This window comes from Sus scrofa, chromosome 7 (genome assembly GCF_054392235.1).
Source record: "Sus scrofa isolate SSC_HxYL_T2T_F1_AM1 chromosome 7, Sscrofa_HxYL_maternal_Yorkshire_Landrace_v2.0, whole genome shotgun sequence".
Lineage (NCBI taxonomy): Eukaryota > Metazoa > Chordata > Mammalia > Artiodactyla > Suidae > Sus > Sus scrofa.
Window position 1 is genome coordinate 8,261,210 of NC_139389.1, and position 25,197 is coordinate 8,286,406.

The 25,197-nt window shown below is 39.6% G+C and overlaps 1 protein-coding gene and 1 long non-coding RNA gene across 4 annotated transcripts in view; one reads left to right on the top strand and one right to left on the bottom strand.

The window, feature by feature from the left end:
- LOC146401174 (uncharacterized) overlaps positions 1-25,197 on the top strand; it is a 1,049,691-nt gene that overhangs the window by 442,992 nt on the left and 581,502 nt on the right. The gene's annotated exons all lie outside the window — the stretch shown is intronic.
- Positions 6,434-25,197, bottom strand: part of ADTRP (androgen dependent TFPI regulating protein) — a 70,282-nt gene continuing 51,518 nt past the window's right edge. For 2 of the 3 annotated variants that reach the window (XM_021100192.2, XM_021100190.2), the window contains 2 exons: positions 24,123-24,274; positions 6,434-7,384 (listed from right to left, as the gene is read on the bottom strand). In XM_021100192.2, coding sequence (XP_020955851.1) covers positions 7,350-7,384; positions 24,123-24,274 — 187 coding nt within the window. In that variant the 3' untranslated portion in view covers positions 6,434-7,349. Of the gene's footprint in view, positions 7,385-19,038; positions 19,363-24,122; positions 24,275-25,197 lie in introns of those variants that run through there. The other variant, XM_084967412.1, reaches the window with a different exon arrangement.

Consider the following 25,197-nt stretch of genomic DNA (forward strand, 5'->3'; position numbering starts at 1 on the left):
ATGACATTTTCATTAAATCCACTACAATGTACAGCAAAATCTCCCTTTTCATTGTTGATCCAGTCGTATAAGCAACCCCTGTATTCCATGCCTAGGGTCTAAGATGGCTCCCAGGTGGGGCGGAAAGAGGTTCATCTTTAAGCTAGAAGGATAGTCTGCAACAGGTCTTTTCTTTCCCTTGATGTGGGGCTTACTTAGAAATCTACATTGCTGAGCAGGGGGACTATGACTGAATTGGTTGCAGACAGATCTCTTGGTTTCTTCTTCTTAGTTTGGTGATGTGAGGGCACTAAAAGGTCATGATGGCAGGAAGTCTAGCAGAGGAAAATACAGGCAGTGCCAATGCAATTTATTTTACAGTAGAATTTTATTGAACCCCATGATTTTAAAAACTGGTAAAGTTGAATTAATGCATGTACATAAAATATCAACATGAGTGCATTTTAGAATTTAGTTAGAAAAATTTTCAATGAAATAAAACATGCCTAGATTGAGAGTTTTCAGACTCCTGTACCAGATTCCTGGCAAGGTAGAAGTCATATAGTATTTGTTTTCCCAACTCTACATCATCTAACTTCATAATTTGAATCTTAATAAAATTAAGTGTTGAGTGAAAACAAATCCCAAAAGTGTAACCAAATATATTGGCTCAGGCCAGGCTTAAGCCTCAGCAGAAGGTCTTATAAGCTCTTGTAGTGGAAGCATTTTTTCTCTTCTTCCTGTCACACCTCAGAGGAGCCGAGTCTGAGCACAGCAGTTGCTAACAGAATGAAAGATAAAAAGATGCAAGCGGCCTGAGGGATGGCCATCATCCCTGTCCTCAGGCCATGGCATGCATGTGGCCAGGGCCATACACATGGTAGGCACTTTACTTATTCAGTGAATGAATGAATCCTACAGTACAGTAGGATGCAGTGTTGTGCAGCTTATAGATTGTTGCCCTGAGGTTGGATTGAGAAATCAATTTGATGGTCACAATATCTTTCAAATAATAGGATAGAAAATAAAGTAGTCTATCACACATGTTAGAAGTATGGAGTTCCCATCGTGGCACAGTGGAAACAAATCCGCCTAGGAATCATGAGGTTGCGGGCTTGATCCCTGGCCTCACTCAGTGGGTTACGGATCTGGCGTGGCCGTGAGCTGTGGTATAGGTTGCAGACTTGGCTTGGATCCTGCATTGCTGTAGCTGTGGTGTAGGTCAGCAGCTGTAGCTCCAATTAGACCCCTAGCCTGGGAGCCTCCATATGCCGCTGGTGCAGCCCTAGAAAAGCAAAAAAAACCCAAAAAACAAAAAACCAAAGTGTGTGTGTGTGTGTGTGCTGTGTCTGTATGTGTGTATATATGTTTACTAGGCCATGATGTAAAATAAATTCCAAAGGCATCAATCAGGAAATAATAAAAACCGCTGATGGAGTGTTGGTGCATTTGGGTTGGATTAATCTGACTTTGAATTCTGATACCATCATGAGACATTAAGGATGTTACCTAAATCTGTCTGAGGCTCGTGTATTTAAGGTCCACTGTACATCATGCACTTGCCATGTGTGGAGGATACAGTGGTGAATAAGATGCACCCTTGCCCTCAAAAAACCACACAGTCTGCCCTCAAAAAGTGTCAGTCTCTAGTCAACACTTCAGGGTCTTTGGGATTGGTTGATGAGATGTTTGGGTGAAAAGTAATTTGGGGGAAGTTCAGTCCTGCTGAAGTTCTTTAGGAGCCGGTGGAATCCATTTTTTCTCTTTGCTGTCTCCTCTCTTAAGAATGGTGACAAACGAACACTAACTTCTCTCCTCAGCCGTAAAGCAAGTTTAAATTCCTGTAGTGCCAGCCAGTTGGTCAAGACTTGAATTGTAAAGTGTGGCATGTTGCAGCTGTGCCTCCTCTTTCCACTCCGTCAAAGGTATGCAGAATTTTGCTGACCCATCAGTGGCCGAGGTCATCATCTACTCTATTTTGGGTCCTCTAACCATAGATTGGCTCTCTTAGAGAGGGTGAGAGTCAAGACACACACACCCAGTCATTTCTTGGTAGCCACAAGGTAAACCATTGTGAACTTAGTAAGATTTGCCCTCTTAGTCTGCAGCTGACCCTTTCTGTACCATTCCTTTTCTCACAATATCATTTTTATTCTTCCAAGCATACCTCTTCCCATATTAAAACTTGCTTTTAAATCATTGAACATACTTCATTGATAATTGAACAGGAATAAATGCAAGTCAAAAGATCACTCTTGGAGTTCCCATCGTGGCGCTGTGGTTAACGAATCCGACTAGGAACCATGAGGTTGCGGGTTCGATCCCTGGCCTTGCTCAGTGGGTTAAGGATCCAGCGTTGCCGTGAGCTGTGGTGTAGGTTGCAGATGCAGCTCGGATCCTGCATTGCTGTGGCTCTGGTGTAGGCCGGTGGCTATAGCTCCGATTGGACCCCTAGCCTGGGAATCTCCATATGCTGCAGGAGCGGCCCAAGAAATGGCAAAAAGACAAAAACAAACAAACAAAAAAAAAAAAAAAACCACTCTCCTAAATATTTACGTGTTAAAATATGTTTCTCCATGTAAAATGAAAGGCTTTTATCTCTAGTGAAGGACTTTTTTGGGGATACATTAGTAAGATATCCTGGGTGGCAAAGGCCCTTCCCATGGTCTCTGAAAACCTATACCATGGGAGTGGCTAAAGAAGTTATGATGAAGTTATGATGAAGAAAAGTCAAACTAGATCAGGCCTCAATGATAGCAGATATCATCTGAGAAGAAGGGGTGGACAGGCACCTATAGGAAAATAAATTCAGATCTAAACAAGGTTTGTTTTTGATGTTCCTCCCACCCCTACTGTCTTTTAAAGATTAAATATCCCTGACTTGGATCCTGGTACCCAGTTAGGCTCTCCTTGGGGTAATGAGGGACATTCTAGTTGTCAGATCTGAGGTGTCACTTGCATGCAGGCTTTATGCTGCAGGCCTTCCTTCATCTCCTTTTTTTTTTTCATCAAAATTGATTTGTCCTGTGTCCCATTGTAGCAGTATGCTTTCCACTGATGGATCATGTGAAACCATAATTTGATCATCATTGTCAATAAGATTCTGGAATTAAAGATGGGAAGAATATCTTAAATGAAACAGTGAGTCTCGTGGTGGTACTCTCAGCTTCCAGAAAAGGAGGAAGCTATTTGGTGATGAAGTCTATAAAATTAAGTTGTTAAATAACCCTTGAGTCAGTCTATATGTATTTTCAGTACTTTCTAATGTTACAAATTTAAGTCTTATGGGGGATACAGACAACTGCCTGGACTCAAGGAGTTTTCAGTTAAGCGAGCTGGAATGGCCAATTTTGGATGCCAGGTACTTGTAGCTATCACTTTAAATAAGCTTATATAACCACAGTAGGTATTATCACATGACTTTAAGGAACTAAGGCTAAGAATAGTAAACTGTTTTCCCCAGGTTCTATGTAAATAGTGAATGACAGAGTCAGGATTTAAATTCAGATCTGGTCTGATTCGGAAGCTTATGCTCTCTCTAGCATTCCATACTGTTATGGAAACAGAAACCAAGGGGGGAGGTGAAGGAGAGAGCAGTAAAATGCTGCAGGGGGCTGATGTGGTCTGCTGCAGAAGAAAGAGCTGAAAAGGAAGAGCTCACTGCCCTGCAGGGGTAAGAGAAAACTTTTTAGAGGAGCTGGGAATTGATGCTCAGATAGGATCAGAAATCATGAGGGCCAACTTATTTGATGATGGCCAGAAGAAGAGAGGTCTTTCCAGGGAGGAGGACCAGTAAAGGGAAGGATTGGGAGTAGGAATAAAAATGTGCTAAAGGACAAAAGGGGGATATCTGATTAAAGGAATAAAAATTATTCCTTGTGGGTTGCCTTCTCTTTTACCTCATCTGCATTTCACCGAGAGAAGGGAGCCCGTGCAGAAGATCATTTCCCTCTGAGGACAGGAGCTCAGGAAACCGTCCTTCGACGCAGTCTTACCTGGAGCCACTGCCTCTGACGAGAATGTTCAGGGTCCCCAAGGTGAGGGGCCTTTCTCAAAAGTCCCTGATGACACAGGTGGTGGGCTTCTGGGGAGCCCAGGCAAGGAAGCCAGGTGCTTCTTCCATTTTTGGAATCCAGGCCAGTTTCAATTTACATAACACAGCCTAATCCATAGAAACAGGAGCTGGAAGGCAGGTTTTTTTCTCTTTTTTTTCCTCTCCAAGACACAGAAACCTTTATTTTCTCCCTACACCACAAACCGGTGCTGTTAAATAATATTGGATAATTGCACCTGTCGTACTCCCCATATTGTGCTGAGGAAAAATAATTGCTGGTTTTCTGCTTTGCAGTTTAGCTGTGACTCCGTCATTTGACTCAGAGCATGTCATTTTCTCCCATTTTAGACTGTGTATAGTCAAACTGTGTGAAAGGACTCACAGATAGCGGCCCTGCGTGTGAGTGGGCGCAGGCCTCATTCAGCAATGATTTCTAATTTATACAGCATTGAAAATCCACAGCTATAAATAAACAGTTCTGACTGGCTTTACTGCCTACTCAAATGCTTTATTAAAAAAAAAAAATGAACTACCAACTGCATGAGAATGGGAAATAATGTCTGGATGTGGATTCTGATTTCTGACACTTGTGCCCTTGGAGTGGGGATACCCAGACTTGGGATGGGTTCAGGGCTCGTCCAGGCAGCCTTCTGGGAGGCCCAGCCTACCCACTCTTTCCTCGCCACCCCCACCCCACGTTCCCTGTGTGCAGGTGCAACGTGCTTGGGGATTACAGTATATGAAACTGATTTCCTGTTATGACAAGTATTGCAAGTGAGTAGGTGCAGAGGAGCTGAAAATAGCTTGAGAAATGTATGACCCATTTGCAGGGAGGCTGGGGCTAATGTACTGTTTAGGCAAACAAGGTAAGTCTTCTCTCCAGATTCACAATTGGTGTCACATGTGAGATAGCATCTTCAGAACATAACTACAGGTATGGACCAGTCCATGCAGCAGTAGTGTAGCTCCTCCCCCTGCCTGTATAGGTGAGAGTTTCCACCAAGTTGAGGCCTCCTGACCCCTTCTTTTGTCCAGCCTTGTACCTATATTTTTGCTTTTTTAAATAAAGTATTTCAGATGTTCAGTTCCTGCCTTGTTCTCTAATAAAGAGAAAGGAAGGTGGGCTCAGGAATCAACCATCTGTGTGACCCTGGATCAGTCATTTCCCTTCCTCTGAACTCCAGGGTTTTGCTGGAGTGGGCTCATAACAGGCTTATGAGGATTCAGTGATTCTCGGTCTTTCTTCCTAACTTTGCATCCAGGGACATGTTGGCAGCTTGAAAAAGTGCATGTTGGAGTGTTTATACCATGGCAGTGGGCAAACATTATAAATCAGGAACTTAAAATTTTCTTTTTTCCAGATAGTTGGATTTTAAACATTTAATAGCACACTAGTACCAGAAATTCAGTTTGCCTATTTGTAAAATGAGGATGTAATACATTTTCTACTTAAAAGACTTTTGTGGAGATAAAATGAGGTCATTGAGATGAGAGTGGCTCTAAATTACATGACACTGTACAAATATTGTTGGTTTTCTCATAATTTGGTTTGTACTTTTGCTATTTTCTAACTACTGAGGACTTAACAGACTTACACAGGCAGCTAATACTGTTTTCCTTTTAATGTATGTTTAATCAGTGTTCATTACAGGTGTTTTTTTTTTTGTTTGTTTGTTTGTTTTGCTTCTCCTTTCTTAAGCTATAGCAGCACCAAGGAAGCACTGCGTGCTTATTTATGTGCTCAATGGGAAGTGGTTCTGAGGTGTTTGTGGTGTTGGAGTAGATCTTGCACAGTGGCCAGTCATGCAGCAATCAGGGTTTAATTTGGTCACTGAAGCCACAAATAGAAATATGCAGGCTCATCCCAGCCAAGGGCTTACTATGACTCTGAGAAGTATGCAGCCTGAGTCATCTTTGGGGTGTGGAAAAATTTGAGTGATCCCCTGAGGGCTTCACATTTGGAGAATTTCCACCGTGTGATAACTACTCCTGGGCTCCTGCTGAGACCAGGTGCTTGGAGCAATCAAGAAGTAGCAGGTGTGGGAAAAGAGATGGTGTTCCCAGCTTAATTCAGAAAGACTTAAGGCTCATATTTGTGTAACCCTAGAAGAGGAGTAGAGATTGAGTGGGTTTCTTGGTGCCTGTCGTAGTGGGCCCTTGGACCGCCCACCCCATTGGGATATTCTGCTCCCTTCCCTAACCCTTCAAGACTGCCCTGGGTGTCAGTGTATTTATCTTGTGTAATGTTCAATTGGGAAGCCCAAGTACAATTTACTCTGGTATCCACATACAACCTACATGGGCCTATTGACACATCAACAGACTTGGTGGTGTTTACCTACCACTAGTCATTTGTATTCTTTACAAAATGTGTCTGTAAATAAAGACCCAGAAAAATCCTCTGGGAAAATCAAAGCAGGATTTATGAATGCACTTGTTAATCACCTGACAATCAGCTTTGTTACACCGTGAACTAATTTAGCAAAGAGCTTTGTACCAAAGCAGTCTTAGCAGTCCTCACAGTCATTATCATTTGCCATCCAGATTATTCCCCAAGTGAAATGTACATTTATTTGATGAATTAATGTTCATGGAAAAGATTTTGACAATGTCCCTATATTCAGTGTTTACCTGCCCCAAATGCTTGCTTATAAGAGAAACATATTTCTCAATATTTTTGCCCCAATTAATTTGCTATTATATTAGACATCGTCAGAAACAGCCACCACCCTACATTTCTATCTAGATTGAGAAAAAAAAGATGAGAAATCCATGAAAATAACTAGCTTATGAAAGTGCTTCTTTTTGGGAAAATTAGGATTATTAAAAAAATGGCACAGGACTGGGAGTTAGAAAATCTGGGAGACAAAAGCTGTTGTCTTAGTTCTGATACAAACTCTTTGGTCTCATGCAGGTAACTTCTCATCTAGGTCCTCAGCATCCTCCTCTGGAAAGTGAAGAGTTTGAATGATCCTAAGTCCCTTTTTCTCTCTAAACATTCTCTAACACTGCATATACATGAGTTCCTTTGGTCTTTAGCCACATGTTGACCACAGACCATCCTCCGCAGAAGTCAGACAGAGGTAATAAATTCTGAGACAGTTGGAGTTGTTTTGGGTGTGTCCAGGAAAAGTTTCAAAAAATCAGGAGTCTTCAAATTAAGCTACCTTCATAACCTTCTTATTTATTTAAATATCATACCCTGTCCTTACTGCCTTTCTATGTTGCACCACCATGTCCCCTCACCAGGGGGGAAAAAAAAAATGAAAAAAACTCTTGTGTTTTCTTCCTTCTTAGTTCTTGGAAAAGCATCTAATCACTTCCTCTTCTTCCTCTGCTGCATCATGTCACCTGCACAGACAAGAACAGAAAGAGGCCTCAGCCTTCAGGGTTTCCCTAATGGGTGTTCATTCTTGTGTGGGTAGACATTCACCCTAACATGGGACACTGGAAAGTTGAAACTTTTCCCAGGGCATGATGCTTAAGGAGTTCTGAAAAGCCACCAACACTGCCACAAGGGCAAAAAGGGACACCTCTGCTATCCCATCTGATGCTTGGCTCACAGCTGGCCAGCTGACCAATGGTGCAGTTTGCATCATGCAGCTGTGAATATCTCATGTGAACCACTGATCACTGTTGCTTTTGGCCATGTATTTGTAGGCTGCACACAGTCTTTGAACAAACTTTAAGACTTTGCTGATAGAGATGAAGAGGCTATATCAAATGAGAAAGGAAGCAGAAGAGTGGATAGTCACCTAATTAGGGGCCATTCTGTGACCTCTCACCCAATCAGTTTATTGACCTGGGTGGAGAAGTACTGGCATATTGATTAGTTTTTAGTAAGCTTATTAGAGGGGTTTTTTCCTACTTAAATTATAGCATTAGATTTCTAGAATGACTTCCATTTAGCTGATAATTGGTACCTCCATATTTAATGATCATAATCTTTGCATAAGCTTTGAAACTTCTAAAACTTCATTAACTCATTATCCTTCTTCTCTGTTGCCAAATGCAGTCTTCTTTTTTCAGCTCAGCCTCTTCTTACCCGTTCTGGAAGTTAAAGCCCTGTTAGCTCTAGCTCAGTATTACCATAACAACCTCATGCTCCCAATTCTATGCTTTATCCTTCACACCCTTCCCTCTTGGTCAGTTATATCCTTAACAGTAAACTTCAAGTATCTTCCAATTTTATTTTGCTGGAACTTTGTTTCTCAGAGGCTTGAGTGACTGATGAAGTTCTACTTTGGCCCCTCATCACACTGATTTTCTAGGACAGCCAGCTCCTAATCAGAGTTCTCATGGCGACCCTTGTATTCATGTCTCTCAACATTCTTTTTCTTTCTTTTTTTAATTTTTGGCCACACCTACAGCATGTGAAAGTTCCCGGCCAGGGGTCAAATCCATGCCACAGCAGTAATAACACTGGATCCTTAACCTGCTGAGCCACACAGGAAATCCTCTGAGCATTTTAAAGCACAATCCTCTCCTTTCTTCTGCTATTCCTCATGAATCTACACTACATCCGTCACTCCAGTGAAGTCTTGCTGATTTATTCAGCTTATATGCTTCATGTTTTTTCATTTGTGCTTCCACTCCTTTCCACAGTTAGGTCTTCTCTACATTAGGTCTGTAAGTACAAACATAGTATCTTCTCTTTTCTGCAGTATACACTTAGAACCTTTTGAAAATCACTTTTCAGGTAAATAGCACAATTCCCTTGTATTCCAGAGCTTGGTCAGTATAAACTTCTCAAAGTTGTTCCCCTGTAGTCACTCTGACTTTGTTTATCTATGTTGTTACTAATCCTGAGCTCTTTGAGTCTTAACTTTGTTTAGAACCTCACTTCTTCAACCCCAAGTGCCAAGGATTGGAGATTTCTTCTCCAGTTTAGAAACACAACAGAAAATAATGGCTTGGAGAGAAAAGCAGAAGCAGTAGCAAAGTGGTGGTGGGAAGTTCCTCTGGGGGAGGAGAGCAGGTGGCTCCTTCCATTGGATCCAAGCCTGCCATGTCCAGCACATAGCTAGGTGGAGCACCAAGAACTTCCCACATGCCCATCTGTGTGCTAGAGAAAGCACTGTCCCAAAATTTGTCTGTGTGGAGCTCCAATAGTTATTTCATTCTATAGAGACTTACAGTGTGAATATCACAGAAATTGTATTTTTCCTTTTGTTTCTAACAGGTGGGGATGGATCCTTAGTCCTGAATTCTCATCGGACTGAGCAGTCTCTAGGCTTCTTTGAGTCTTCAGAATTTATTTTTGAACATGTTTCCACAGAAACATGGCTGGAAATAAGTGATCATAGATTATAATATGTGATCATAGATTATTATATTACAATAATAGATCATATTATCGAAACAAAGCTTACAAAATGGATTTCAAGCTGATTGGGAAATAATGTTGCTTGCTACCACTCCTTTCCTCAGTGAGGGGAATTTTACCCAGTGGAGCACCTCCTAATTGATGGTTAAGCACTTAGGTTCACCCTGATTTCTTTTGTTTCTTTTATTTTGTTAAAGTAGATTTAATTAAAATGTTATATTAATTTCAGGTGTACAGCATAGTGATTCAGTATTTTTATAGATTATAATCCATTCAAAATTATTATGAAGTATGAGCTGTATTCCTTGTGCGCTGTGTACACAAAGGTATATTATTTATTTTATACTTATTAATTTGTAGCTATTAATCCCTTTCTCCTGTCTTGCCCCTCCTCCGTCCCTCTCCCAATTTGTAACCATTAATTTGTTTTCTGTATGAGTTTTCTATGAGTCTTTTTCTGTTTTTTATATTCATTTGTTTGTTTAATTTTTAAATGCCACATGTAAGTGAAAACATATAGTATTTGTCTTTCTCTGTCTGACTTCACTCATCAGGTCCAGCCATGGTGTTGTAAATGGCAAAATTTCACTCCTTTTAATGGCTAATTAATATCATCTTTATCCATTTATCCGCTGATGGACACTAAGGTCCCTTCCATATCGTGGCTTTTTAAAGCTTAATTCTGCTGTAAATATTCGGGTGCATAAATCTTCCTAAATTAGTGGGGTTTTTTTTTTTTTTTCGTATATATACCAGGAGTGGAATTGCTATGTAATACGTTAGTCCTATTTTTAATTTTTGAGAAATCAAATTACATTACCTCCAGTGTGTACTAATTTTCCCTTTTCTACACATCCTTGCCAACCTTTGTTATTGGTTGTCTTTTTGCAATAGCTTTTCTAACAAGTGTGAGGTGATACCTCACTATGGACTTTGTTTTGTTTTGCTTTTTGCTTTTTTAGGATCGCACCCACAGTATATGAAAGTTATGGAAGTTCCCGGGCTAGGGGTCAAATTGGAGCTACAGCTGCTGGCCTACACCACAGCCACAGCAACATGGGATCTGAGCTGCATCTGCAACCCACACCGCAGTTCATGGCAACGCTGGATCCTGGACCCACTGAGTGAGGCCAGGGATCAAATCCACATCCTCATGGATACTAGTTGAATTCATTTCCATTGTGCCACAGTGGGAACTCCTCTCACTATGGTTTTGATTGGCATTTCCCTGATGATTGGTAAAGTGGATATCTTTTCATGTGCCAGTTGGCCATCTGTATGTCTTCTTTGTAAAAAAAAAAAAAAAATGCTGTTCAAGTCTTTTGCTCATCTTTTAATTGAATATTTTTATATTGAGTCATATGAGCTCTTTATGTATTTTTGGACAGTAACCCCTTATCAGACATATGTAAATATCTTCTGTTCAGTAGGTTATCTTTTCATGTTTCTCTTTGTTTTCTTCACTGTACAAAAACTTTTAATTTGATGTAGTCTCATTTATTTTTGCTTTTGTTTCCCTTGCCTGAGGAGACAAATCCAAAAAAATTATTTTTAAGCTTCATATCAAAGAATATACTGCCTATGTTTTCTTCTGGGAGTAAAACTTGTTTTTGGTCTTACATTTAGGTCTTTAATCCATTTTGAGTTTATTTTTCTATATGGGGTGAGAAAATGTTCTAATTTTATTCTTTTACATGTACCTGTCCAGTTTTCTCAACCACTTACTAAAGAGAGTATCTTTTCCTCATTGTATATTTTTGTCTCCTTTGTCGTAGATTAATTGGACATATGGGCATGGCTTTATTTCTGGGCTCTCTATTCTGTTCCATTGACTGATGTGTCTGTTTTTGTGGCAGTATCATACTGTTTTGATGATGGTAGGCTTGTAGTATAGTCTGAATTCAGGGAGCTTGATACCTCCAGATTTGTACTTTTCTTTCAGAATTGCTTTGGCCATTCCAGATATTTTGTTATTCTATACAAATTTAAGATTATTTTGTTATAGTTATGTGACAAATGTCACAAGCATTTTGATAGGGATTGTATTGAATCTGTAGATTGCTTTGGGCAGTATGGACATTTTAAGAATATTAATTCTTCCCCATAGACATGGAACATTTTTCCATTTAATAGTATCAGCTTCAGTTTCCTTTTTTCAGTGCCTTGGTTTTCAGAGTATAGGCCTTTCACTTCCTTGGTTAAGTTTATTCCTAGATATTTTATTATTTTTGATGAGATCATAAATTGGATACTTCATTGCTTTCTCTTTCTCATAGTTCATTATTAATGTATAAAAAATCAACAGATTTCTGTATTAATCTTGTATCATGAATTTATTTATTAGTTCTAATAGCTTTTTTGGTGGAGACTTCAGGGTTATATATATATATATATATATATATATATATATATATATATAGTATTGTGTCATCTTCAAATAGTGACAGTTTTACTTCTTTTCCAATTCGAATGCCTTTTACTTCTTCTTGTCTGATTGCTATGGCTAGGACTTCCAATACTATGTTAAATAGAAATGGTGAGAAGAGGCATCCTTGTTTTGTTCATGATTGTAGAGGAAAAACTTCCAGTTTTTCGTTATTGAATATGATGTTAGCTGTAGGTTTGTCAAAAATAGCCTTTATTATATTGAGATAGTCCCCCTGTACCAACTTTGTTGAGAGTTTTTATTGTGAATGCATGTTGAATTTTGTCAGAAGCTTTTTTTTTTTTTTGCATCTATGGAGATTATCATGTGATTTTTAATCCCTCATTTTATTATTGTGATTTATCACATTGATTGATTTGCAGATATTGAATCAACCTTGCATCCCTGGAATAAGTTCAACTTGAATATGGTATATGATCTTTTTTATACATTTTTTAATTCAGTTCACTAATATTTTGATGAGAATTTTTGCATATATATCCATTAGGAACATTGGGCTATAATTTTCTTTTTTTGGTAGTATCTTTGTCTGGCTTTGGTATCAGGATAATGGTAACCTCATAGGATGAATTTGGGAGTGTTCTATTCAGTTTTTTGGAATAGTTTGAGTCAGTTGAATATTAACTCTTCTCTGTATGTTTGGCAGAATTCTTCTATGAAGTTGTCCAGTCCTGGACTTTTGTTTGTTGGGAATATTTTGATTATTAACTCAATTTCAATATTAGTAATTGGTCTATTCAGATGATTTGTTTCTTCCTGACTTAGTCTTGGGAGATTGTATGTTTCTAGGAATTTATCCATTTGTTTTACATTGTCCATATAATTGTCATCTACATTTGTCAGCATATAGCTGTAGTAATTTATGATTTTTTCTTTCTCTGTGATATAGGTTTTTTTTTCTTTCATTTATTATTTTATTTGGGTCCTTTCTTTTTTTTCTTGATGAGCCTGGCTAAAAAGTTTATCAATTTTGTTTATCTTTTAAAAAAAACAGTTCTTGGTTTCATTGATATTTTCTGGGGTTTTTGTTGGTTTCTATTTTATTTATTTTCACTTTGATATTTATTATTTCCTTCCTTCTGCTGACTTTTAACTATTCTTTTTCTTATCCCTTAAGATGATAGGTTAGGTTGTTTATTTGAGTTTTTTGTTTTGTTTTGTTTTGTTTTGCTTTGTTTCTTAAGGTATGCTAGTATCACTTTTAACTTCCCTCTTAGAACTGGTTTTGCTGTGTCCCATAGATTTTGAAAGAAAAGTTATTTTTTTATTTTAATTTGTCTCAAATACTCTCTTATTTCCTCTTTAATTTCTTCATTGATCCCTTGGTTTTTCAGTAGCATGTTGTTTAGTCTCCATGTGTTTTTGTTTTTCTATTTTTTTTCCCTGTGGTTAATTTCTGGTTTCATACTTCTCTGGTCAGAAATCCCATGAAATTTGTTGAGACTAGTTTGTGGCATAGCCTGTGATCTATCCTGGAGAACTTTCCAGGTGGACCTAAAAAGAATGTGTAATTCTGCTTTTTTTTTGGAGGGAATATCCTGTAGTTATCTATTAAGTCCACCTGCTTTAATGTGTCAGTTAAATCCTCTTTTTCCTCATTGGTTTTCTTTCTGGATGATCTGTCCATTGAAATACATGGGGAGTTAAAGTCTTCTACTATTATTGTATTACTGTCAGATTCTCCCTTCATGTCTGTTAATATTTGCTTTATAAATTTTGGTGCTTCTATATTACATGGATGTATGTTTACAAACGTTATGTACTCTTCTTGTATATCTCTTTATCATTACATAACGCTCTTTGCCTTTTATTGTAGAGTTTGTTTTAAAGTCTACTTTGTCTGATATGCGTATTGCTACCCTGGTTTTCTTTTCATTTCCACTTGCATGGAATATCTTTTTCCATCCCTTAACATTCAGTCTGAGTATGTTCTTAGCTCTGAAGTCTCTTGTAGGGAGGTAGATGGGTCTTATTTTCTCATCCAATCAGCCACCCTATGTGTCTTAATTGGAGCATTTAGTGCATTTTTATTTAAAGTGATTATTGATAGATACGTACTTATTGCCATTTTGCTGTTTGTTTTTCAGGTTGTTTTGGTAGTTCTCTGCTATTTTCTTCTTCTTTTGTTCTCTTCCCCTATGGTTTGATTATTTTCTTTAAAGTTTATGTTCCTTTCTCTCTAGCAGTTTTTTAACTTGTGGTTACCATGTAGCCCATATTTGTTGACTTAGTATCTACTTTTTAAAAACTGATAGTCATTTTAGTTCAAACACACTCTAAAAGAAGTTCTACATCTTTTACTCTCCCCCATTTTGTGGTTGTTTTTTATTTGTTTCTTTTTGTTTTGTTTTTGCTTTTTTTGGATGCATCCCCAGCATATGGGAGTTCCTGGGCCAGTAACTGATTCTGAGCTGCATCTGTGACCTATGCCACAGCTGCAGCAATGCTGGATCCTTAACCCACCACACTGGGTCAGGGATCAAACTGGCAATGCCATAAAGATAAGCTAGATCATTAATCCACAGTGCCACAGTAGAAACTCTCCATTTTGTGTTTTTGATGTCATATTTTACACTTTTATGTCTATGCTTTGTAGTTATAGTTGATTTTACATTTTTTGTCTTTTAACATTCATACTAGCTTATTTCAGTGGTTGGTCCATAACTTTTACTGTTTTTATTCCTTTACTAGTGAAATTTTCCTCCTCCCATAATTTCTTATTTATTTTAGCTTTTTTTTTTCATTTAAAGAAGACCCTTTAATCTGCCTCCTTAGTGCAGTAGGCAGTGCGTCAGTTTCATAAAGAAGACCCTTTAACACTTCTTGTAAGATTGGTTTAGTATATGAACTCTTAGTTTTTACTTGTCTGAGAAACTTTTTATCTCTCCAATTCTGAATGATAACCTTGCTAGGAGGAGTATCCTAGGTTGGAATTCCCTAAGGTTTTTCCTTTCAGCATTTTACCTATATCATGCCACCCCCTGTGGCCTGCAAAGTTTCTGACGAGAAATTAATTGATAGCTTTATGAGTATTACTTTGTATGTGACCCTTTGTTTTTCTCTTGCTGCCTTTAGAATTCTCTAACTTCTGCCATTTAAATTATGATATGTTTTGGTGTGTCACTCTCTGAGTTTAACCTTGTTTGGAACTCTCTGTGGTTCTTGAACCTGAATATATGTTTTCTTCTTCAGGTCTGGGAAGTTTTCAGCTATAATTTTATAAAAATTTCTACTGTTTTCTTTCTCTCTCTCCTTCTGGGAGCCTTATATAATGTGAATGTTAGTATGCTTATTGTTCCAGAGGTCGCATATAAGCTACTCTCATTTTTAAAAATTTGTTTTCCTTTTTGCTCTTTTGATTGGATGACTTCCATTATTCTATCTTCCAGAATGCTTATGCTTTGTTTTGTATCACCTAATATGATGTTAATGTCCTCTAGTGTATTTTTCATTTCAGTTTTTGTGTTCTTCAGCTTTGACTGGTTCATTCCTATGTTTTCTAGTTTTGTTGAAATTCTCACTGTGTTCTAGTATGCTTTGAACTCTATCAGATAAATTATCTCTGTTTCATCAGCAATTTTTCAGGTGTTTTTTTCTTGTTTCATTTGAAATATATTTCCCTGTCTTCCTACTTTTTTAACTTTCTTTGTATGAAATCAGCTGAAACAGTTACTATCCTGGTATTATTGTCCTGTCCTTGATGGAAGCATTCCTATGCATTCTCTGTGAGCTTGGTGGCTTTGATGGGAGAGCTGCATTTGAAGTGAGCATGGTCTGCATCTTTCCCCAGGGTGTGCTGGCAGTCACTGCCGTCATGGGAGTTGACGGAGCTAGAGCCATAGCCAGCTGCACATCAGCACTTTTACTGTGCTCAGTGACTGTCACTGCTCTGTTGGTGGTGGGGTCAGAGGCAGAGGGGCTGGAGCAGGAACCTTGAGGGATCTGGGTTTCTCCTGGGTATGATATAGCAGTCTCCATTTTGGCTTGGGAAAAGGTCAAAACCTGAGCCTTCACCTCTGTGCTGGTTTCACTTTTTCCCCATTTGTACCTGTGGTTCGAGTCTGGTGTGGGGCTGGAGGGATTGGTACCATGTTTCTGAGTTGCCCCCCCCCCCCCCGCCCCAAATGTGCCCAGGGATGTGCACTACAGTGATGGCACTCTCCCTCTGGAGGGTGAGCAAAGATTCATGAGCTGGTAATGACTGCCTCCACCCTGTCAGAGGCAGGGCCAGGGTCCAAGCTGGCTGTGTTCCCTCCAAATGTGCATCCTGTCATTGGCAATGACAGCCTCTCCTTTAATGGAGAGCAGTGCCAGGTAAAGAGGGACTGGAGCTGGGCCTGGTGCAAGCTGGAGGGCACACTGGGGTGGTCCCCAAGCAGTTTTCAATCAGCCACCTCTGTGCTGTGATTAGAAGTAAATAGATCTGTGCATGTAAGAGTGGAGTCTCAGTTTCATATAACCCTCAGCAAACCATACCTGTTTTCAGACCAGCCAAGCGGGCTTATCTTCCACATATTGGACCCCAGGGCTGAGGTACTTAGTATGTGGCTTGAGGATCCGTAGCCTGTGATAGTCCCCTCCTTCTTTGTGTTCCCCAGTAGGGTTGCTGGTCCTGACCAGATCACTTATTCTACATTCCCACCCAGATCTGTGTGGATCTTTCTTTATAGCCTTGGTTATAGAATAGTCATTCTTCTAGTCCCTGGGTCAGTTTCAGTGAGAGTTGCTCTATGTGTAGTGGTAATTTTGATGTGTTCAGGAGAGAAGATGAGCCCAGCATCCTCCTACTCTATCATTTTGATATCCTCCCACTCTGAATTGTTTTAGTCTTTTCTTTATCCCCTGTTAGTACCAAGGAGTAGAGATATTTTAGGCCAAACATTTAATGTTTATCTTGTGCAATAGGGAAAGGTTTTCTGCTGGCATGGTAAGGGAACCCATTCTTTTAATCAATATCACTACAGATGCCATATGTAGTTATATACCTTATTAGTCCAATAATTAGAATATGGGATAAGGAAAAGCATACTATTCAGAGAAATATTTACACCTATGTATCTGTAATCACAAAAACTCCTGCTAGACTTTGAACTGAAAAATTGAAGAACGTTTGCCTAGTTTTAGAGGCTTGATTTGGAAAAACATGAGAAGGCAGATTGTTGGGAGAATATGAGGTATAAGAAGGATTTGAACATTAATGAATAGAAGTCACAGTGCATAAGTAGGAGGAGGAGATGGAATTGAGGGCTGGCTGGAGAATCCCTGGTGGGGAAAGAAGCTGAGGAAGAGGGAGGAGTAGTAATCTTGAGTGGACATTCTTTGAGCTTAGGGAGATGAAGACAAGAAATGCAAAAAGGAGATTTTTTTTCCTTATTGTTTTTCTTATTGACTAAATGCTTTCCAGTGGAATCTTGCTTTATAAATACAGGTGGAGTCAACTCATGGTAAGATTTTTTTGTTATGGTACCAGTACCACCCTGTTTTGATGACTGGCTTAGTAGTATTGCTTGAAGTCTGAAAGAGTTATGCCTCCTGCTTCGTTTTTGTTTCTCAGGATTACTTTGGCGATTCTGGGTCTTTTGTGGTTCCATATAAATTTTTGGATTGTTTGTTCTAGTTCTGTGAAAAATGTCATAGGTAAATTGATAGGGATTGCATTGAATCTGTAAATCGCTTTGGGTAGTATGGCCATTTTTACAATATTGATTGTTCCAATCCATGAAGATGGAATATCTTTCCATTTCTTTATGTCTTCTTTAATTTCCTTGATTAATGTTTTATAGTTCTTGGCATGTAAGTCCTTTACCTCCTTGGTCAGGTGTATTCCCAGGTATTTGATTTTTTGGGGTACAATTTTAAAAGGTATTGTATTTCTGTATTCCTTTTCTAATATTTCATTGATAGTATACAGAAATGTGACTGATTTCTGAATGTTAATCTTATGTCCTGCTACTTTGCTGAATTTGTTAATCAGTTCAAATAGTTTTTGGGTTGAGTCCTTAGGGTTTTTTTATGTATAGTATCATGTCATCTGCATACAGTGACAGTTTTATCTCTTCTCTTCCTATTTGGATGCCTTTTATTTCTTTTGTTTGTCTAATTGCTGTGGCTAGGACTTCCCAAACTATATTGAATAAAGCCACTATGGAGAACAGTATGGAGGTACTTTAGAAATCTATACACAGAACTACCATATGACCCAGCAGTCCCACTCTTGGGCATATATCTGGACAAAACTTTCCTTTAAAAAAGATACATGCACTCGCATGTTCATTGCAGCACTATTCACAATAGCCAAGACATGGAAACAACCCAAATGTCCATGGCAGATGATTGGATTAGGAAGATGTGGTATATATACACAATGGAATACTACTCAGCTATGAAAAAGAACGAAATAATGCCATTTGCAGCAACATGGATAGAACTAGAGACTCTCACACTGAGTGAAGTAAGTCAGAAAGAGAAAGACAAATACCATATGATATCACTTATAGCTGGAATCTAATATACAGCACAAATGAATGTTTCCACAGAAAAGAAAATCATAGACTTGGAGAATAGACTTGTGGCTGCCCGGAGGGGGAGAGGGAGGGAGGGAGTGGGAGGGATCAGGAGCTTGGGGTTAAGGGATGCAATATATTGCTCTTGGAATGGATTTAAAGTGAGATCCTGCTGTGAGGCATTGAGAACTATGTCTAGATACTTACCATCGTGACACAACAATGGGAGGAAAAAGTATGTATACGTGTATGTGTAACTTGGTCCCCATGTTGTACAGCAGAAAAAAAACAAATAAATAAAAAGATTTTTTGTTATGAAATGATCAGAGACAACATTCAAAATAAAAAAGACATTGTAACAAATTTCTTCATGCATAAAACCAAGGAGGAAGGCCAGCTGGCATTCAAGCAACTTTCAGTAATAAAATTTCCCTTAAAAAAATCTAGTCTAGGAGTTCCCATTGTGGCACAGCAGAACGACTCTGACTAGTAACCATGAGGTTGTGGGTTCAATCCCTGGCCTTGCTCAGTGGGTTAAGGATCCAGCCTTGCCATGAGCTATGGTTTAGGTCGTGGACACAGCTCAGATCCTGCATTACTGCGGCTGTGGCTTAGGTCAGCAGCTGTAGCTCCGATTTAACCCCTAGCCTGGGAACCTTCGTATGCTGCAGGTGTGGCCCTAAAAAGCAACAAACAAACAAACAGAAAAACAAATCTAGTCTACAGGAAATAGTATTAAAGGAATGTTTTAATGTCATTCTTTGCAAGGCACTATCAAGGTAACTTGGCCAGATCAGAAGTTTCAGCTTATAAACTATCCTTAGGAGGAAAAGGATCTGTGGTCTTGGGCCCTGCCAAAGGATAGCCTGACTCTTGGCACATATCCTTCATGTGAATGTAAGAAAAGGGTTCATGGGCCACAGGTAAGCCTCTCTGGGCATACCTGCATATAAGACGCCTTCCATTTGGGCCTGGAGACACTTAGCCCCTTTCATTGTCTGATATTTGAGCTGGGTTTCTCTTCCTGATGGACTTGTGTCTTGGTGTCAGCATCCTTATATTTTAGCAAGAAAAAAAAAAAAGAAACTTAAGTACTTAAGTGGCAGAGAAGTAGGCCTGTTTTGATAGCCCCTTTCTTCCCTCAGGATAGAAATAATCTGCCTGGAGTAGCCTTTGGTGCTCAGAAGTGGTAAGCTAAGTGTGCAGTGATTTACCGGAGACTGCTTCCCCCATCGCTTCCATCGTTGTTTGAAATCATTGTTCCACCTAACTCTGCCTGAAATTTAGAAACTGACTCTTTTCTGATGGGCATCTGGTCCCAATAATTGACTCAGAGCTTGTCAATCCCTCTGTCTCATGACAGAGAAAAGCTAGCTCAGGTCAGAGAATGCAATGGTGACAGGTCAGACAGGGTGGCCCACTGGAACCTTTGAGAGCTTTTTGAGCCACAGCATATTCTTGAAGGCCAGCAGGATCTTCCTGAGGGCGCAGTCGCATTTGTCTTCCTGGTGCATAGGGCCAAGTCGCTGTACCCCTTGAAAATGTCACACACTTTCCGAGTTTACATTCGATTACTAGTATCACTCCTTATTACTGCCCTTCTCAATCTCCTCTTCACTTTCACCCACTGACGTGACACACAGGAGGTGGAAACTGGATAGACATTCAGGCACTATGACCATCCTTCCCAACACCCTTCTCAACCCAGCAGCTGACCTGAGAGAAAACCACATTGGCCAAGGATGCTAGTAGACGTAATTATCTAAACTGGGAGGAGTCCAGGGTCCTGTGGCACAAAGGGCCTTGTTCTCAGACCAGCAGCATCAGTGTCTCTGGGGCACATGTTGGAAGGGCAGAATCTCAGTCTGTCATCTAGATCTACCGAATGAGAAAAATCTGTATTTTGACAAGATCCTCATCTTACCAAGATTTGCAGGCACATATAAGTTTGAGAAGTGCTGTTCTATGATGGGTTTTTGACACTCATTGCAAATTAGAATAATTAGGAAGCTTTTAAAAATATCCATGCTGAGTCCCTGTTTTCATAGATAGATTTAATTTGTCTAGGATGGGCCCAAGAATTAGTATTCTTAAAATTCCTCCAGTGATTTTGTAATGTGCAGTCAAGTTTGAGTACTACCACTGGAGAGATACCTGCATATTAATTGGGTATTGACTGATAATGTCTCGATCACTTGGTACTTGGCTGGCTCCCAACCAGACCACACAGTGGCTCAGGATTTCGGAAGCAGATATTCCAATTAACTCTAGACTCAATTAGCCTGACCTTCTGTTTCTGTAAGTTCTTCAGGAACTGCACCACCTCCATCAATTTGCATTCATTTAGGTGGATTCGTTTCTTTTAATCACCTTCTGCTTGGGAAACTGGTAATTTATGCATGAAGTTGAAGGGGATGATTGGAATATGCATGTAGAAAAGAAGGTTATTGATTTTTGCTGGGAGAGAATGAAATTAATGGCAGTAGTGACTAACCCTATATGTGAGGCCCTGTGTTGGCAGGTGACAGTTCCCAAGTCATTTATGGTCCTCCAGAATGTCAGGAGGTAGGTACTAATATTGACTCCATGATGTCTAAGAGAAAACTGGAAACTAAAGGCATTGAGTGCCATGTCCAGTGTCTCAGACTATAAGTGGTTAAGTCTAAGCTGGGAACTCGGGCAGTCAGGCATGGAACTTTCCTCCTAACTGATGCCTCTCACTGCATCACTAAAGGACTCCTTTGAATTTCTGCTCTCATCCAAGGGAGCTCAGGCTGTGGGAAAAGGTGAGAAAGAGAGTTAGCCCTGCATTTGGACAGAGTAGGTAGCTAATTAGTGTTTCCATAAATCCTGAACAGAGAGCTTGGAGAAGGACTCAGAGATAGAGGGTCACACACAATTTTGTTGTCCAGTCCTAGACAATGTAAAACTATTCACACTGGCACAGCAGGCATTAACCAGGACTGTCCTAGGCAAACTGAGATGTGCATTTGCCCTTCTTAGAAGTTATCCTATCACTGAGGAGTTGAAGGGCCTTGACACAGGGTACATGGTTGATTTGTGGTCACATGAGGGACGTGCCATAATTTTCTTGATTCCTGTTCTGATGCTCTTCCCAATTTTGAATTGCTTGTCCTTTCATTTCTTTTTCAGCAGCTTTCTAATCAGTATTCCGTACAATCACCCTTCTCTGTTCCTTAAACTCCCTGTCCAGCCCTTTAATCTCTAGACATTAGAGCAACTCCTTGACCACAGTCTCCAGAACACCTTTGCATGAAGTCCCTATTTAATACCTAGAGAGAAGAGGCCTGTTGGCACTGATTGATCCATTGGGTAAGCTAATGGAAGTGGGGGATTCTAAGATGGACAAGACACACTTCTACCCCTTAAGAAACTCAGGGTCTAATGTAAAAATAAATCTCTGGGCAGAGCAGGGGAGACTTCCTAGAAGTGAGTTGAAATGAATGAGTGGCAAATACTGGGAGAAGTGGAAGAATCTGTGGAGGTAAGAAACAACAGCAATGTGTAGAGAAAACAAGTAGTTTGGTGCTACTGGGGCACACATTTAAAAGAGGAGATCAAGAGTCAGGGCAGGGCCTGAGTCACAAAGACCCTTGTGGGCCATTCCAAGGGTTTGGATTCTCATATGTAAATTGAGGGAAGCCTTAGAGTGCTTTCAGCAGAATAGGACATGAGAAAATGTGTTCACATAGATAGCTCTGTTTAGTTGTAGGTGATTTAAGTGTTCACTGCCATTGGAATTTTAAATGATTTAATTTCTCCTTTAATTTATGTAACCATTTATAATTAAGATCTGTTCCAGATTTAACATATCTATGATCCTGTTCTGATGCACTATAGAACTTTGTACCCATTCTGTTCTTAAGGAGTTAAAGATTTAGAGAGAAGAGAGAGACATGTGGCCATTTACGGTGGTGTCTGTAACTCACATGAACCTTCACATATGCAGGATGCAAATGAGGGTCCACATGTTGATGCCAGCCTGTTTGCTCATTGCACCTTAACTGTTGTGGGAAATTGGATATACACTTAAACAATGAGGCTTATTAAAAAGAGCTTTGTGTTGAGAATGGTGATTTTAATAACATTAATACAGTGAATTTTTAAAAAATTCAATAGATGTTTAAAAGTCACAATAGAATATCAATTTAAAAATTAATCATTATTGAACTCAATACAATTGGTTTAAAAAGTTATTGTTCTCTAAGCTCTGAGTAATTAGTTTTTTCTGCACATTTTCTATCTGCCGCATTTCAAATAGATTAGTTTTTTCCTCTTTTTCTTTTTTCTTTTTAGTATAGATTTGGGGAAGGCATCAGAAATCTAACCAGAACTTCAAGGAGCCAAAACTAGTTAGAATTCAATATCAGCACATCTGAAATGTCAACACATTTTTTTTTTCTGGATAATTTCCTGTGATTTGGAATCCTGATTTTTTGAGTAATTTTTAGTATTCCATTTTTAAGTGTTTGCTTTCAAGGAGGATATTGCCTCTGAGGCTTTCTTAACCAGTTGAATTTTCCAAGTGTAGAAAATATGTGAAAAAGCCAAGTTGCATGCTTATTTTTCCAGGGTCTCAGTCTCCTCTCAGAAATTATACACTCTTGTACTGAACCTTCTGAAACTGTCGTTTTTTTGCATACACAGGCTTATGTTTTCACACCAGTTCAAAGATTGGGCGGAAGATGCCACTTCTATTTTGATAGAACAGAATGGAGTGTGGGCGTGTGATGTGGGGGACTGTATGTGACTCTTGCCTTCCATATATGCAAAATCAGGGTGGAGTTCCTGCACTTCTCCTTGTGTAAGAAAAAAGTCATGGATATTTTGCAACCTGACGTTTTGGTGGTTACTTTTCCAACAAAAAATATTCTGGGGGTGGGGATGGTAGGGAAAGCAGGGAGGAGAATAAAAATCTTCCACTTTAAAATCAGCTAAATTAAATTTTTTTTTCTTATGAAGAAGCAACATAGTTTGCCCATCTATAATTAGAAAGCTTAGCTTACTGACATATTCACATTGCCTAAAACCCCAAGTGAGAATTCCAGTCTCTAGTATATGGTGTGATTTTATCAAGTAAACACTTTACTCAAGATTGAGAAGCAGCCTAATGGGAGAGGGGTGAAAACACATTGGGAAAGGCACTGCTTAGGTTGGAAGAGCTAAGAGGGTCATCTTTCAAAGAGGAAATCTTTTTTTTTTTTTTTTTAGGGCCACACGTGTTGTGTGTAGAAGTTCACAGGCTAGGGGTCGAATCAGAGCTGCAGCTGCCGGTCTGCACCACAGCCATAGCAATGCCAGATCTGAGCTGAGTCTGAGACCTATACCACATCTCACAGCTACACTGGATCCTTAGCCCACTGAGTGAGGCCAGGGATCGAACCTGCCTGCGTCTTCATGGATGCTGGTCAGGTTCGTAACATGCTAAGTCACAAGGGGAACTCCCAAAGAGGAGCTCTTGACATTTAACAGCTTGTGCCCCTCAAGTCCTCACTTAAGGGAGGCCCTGAGTCCATTTTTTCTTGCTGGGGTATTGAACTGCTCTCTGGATCCTAAGCTCTCTAAGTAAGAAAGTTTTTAGTTGTATAGTTAAACGAGGCATTGTTTGGAAGAGAAAGGGAGGTAATTTGATGGGATCCTTTGAGAAAGTACCGACTTCCCCCAGACGCTGCCTACTTTGGACAAAGGAATCAAACATCACTGCCTTCTCCTTTGGACTAGATTCTCCTGTTTCCAGGAGGAGTAGAGCATAATGAAGAGGTATTTCTGTAGGCAAAAGAGAAATGAACTGACCCCATTTCCAGTGGTTAAGCTTCTCTCCAAGTAGGTAGATGCTGACACCAAGGATGTAGCTGAGCAAGAAGAAGGCTGCTAGACCCACTGGGCTGAGTTTGGCAAACACAGGATATACCCATGTACCTGTCTCAGAGTAGATCCATAGAACCCTGCAGAAAATGACAAATCACAATGATTAAGACAGACAGTCTCTTTAAGATCTGTTGGGTGCTGGAGTCCAGGCAGATGGACAAAAGCCACGGGGGACGTTTCTGACAGGTAAGGTGTTCCTCGAACGTACAGAAGTGAATATTTTATGGATAAATATACCAATTCAGTGAGACATTCTCTTTCATGTGCTGGGCTTTGGCTATTTTACCTAATCCATTAAAATTCAGTGATGGTGAAAGAATATGGGAGAACACTGAACACATAATTAGTCAAACACAATGTATAAGAACATGAATTACTCCTTTTCCTGAGGGTTAAAACCTGCTGAGACATTGAACTTGCTAAGATGGTACCCATTTGCTCACTCTCAGCCAGACAAGTAGGATTTGCTTTTCTGTACCTGAGAGTTAAGTGTAGCTTTCCATTAGCTCTCCAGGCCTGTTGGGGTAGGAGGGGCAGAGACTGAGTATTATTTACTCTGATACAGTAGGTCTGGAGTTTAATTGTCGGCCTAGATTTCATCTCATGGAAGTAGTAATGGATAAAGTATTAAGTAGGAATGGATGGATCTACAGGAGGCTCAGATCTGCTTATGTGAAGATAGAATATGTCATTTCTGTAAGCCAAGAGAAGGAAAAAAATACTAGGAGAGAAGCCACAATGTCTAAGTGAAGCCTAAAAATGCAGTTTGCTGGAAACAAATTGCACCGGAAGATGCCAAAGTCTGAAATAACTTTTAAAATTAAATATGGGGAAGATGATGTATCAGCTGCAGTTTATAGTTGGTAGAGTACAGAATGTGGAACCAGGCTTCTGTGATTCAAATCCTAGTTCTCCTACCTACTAGCCATGTTCTTCACCAATTTATTTTCTCTCCCCTGCCCTTGTATATAAAGTGAGGATGGAAACAGTATACACCTTT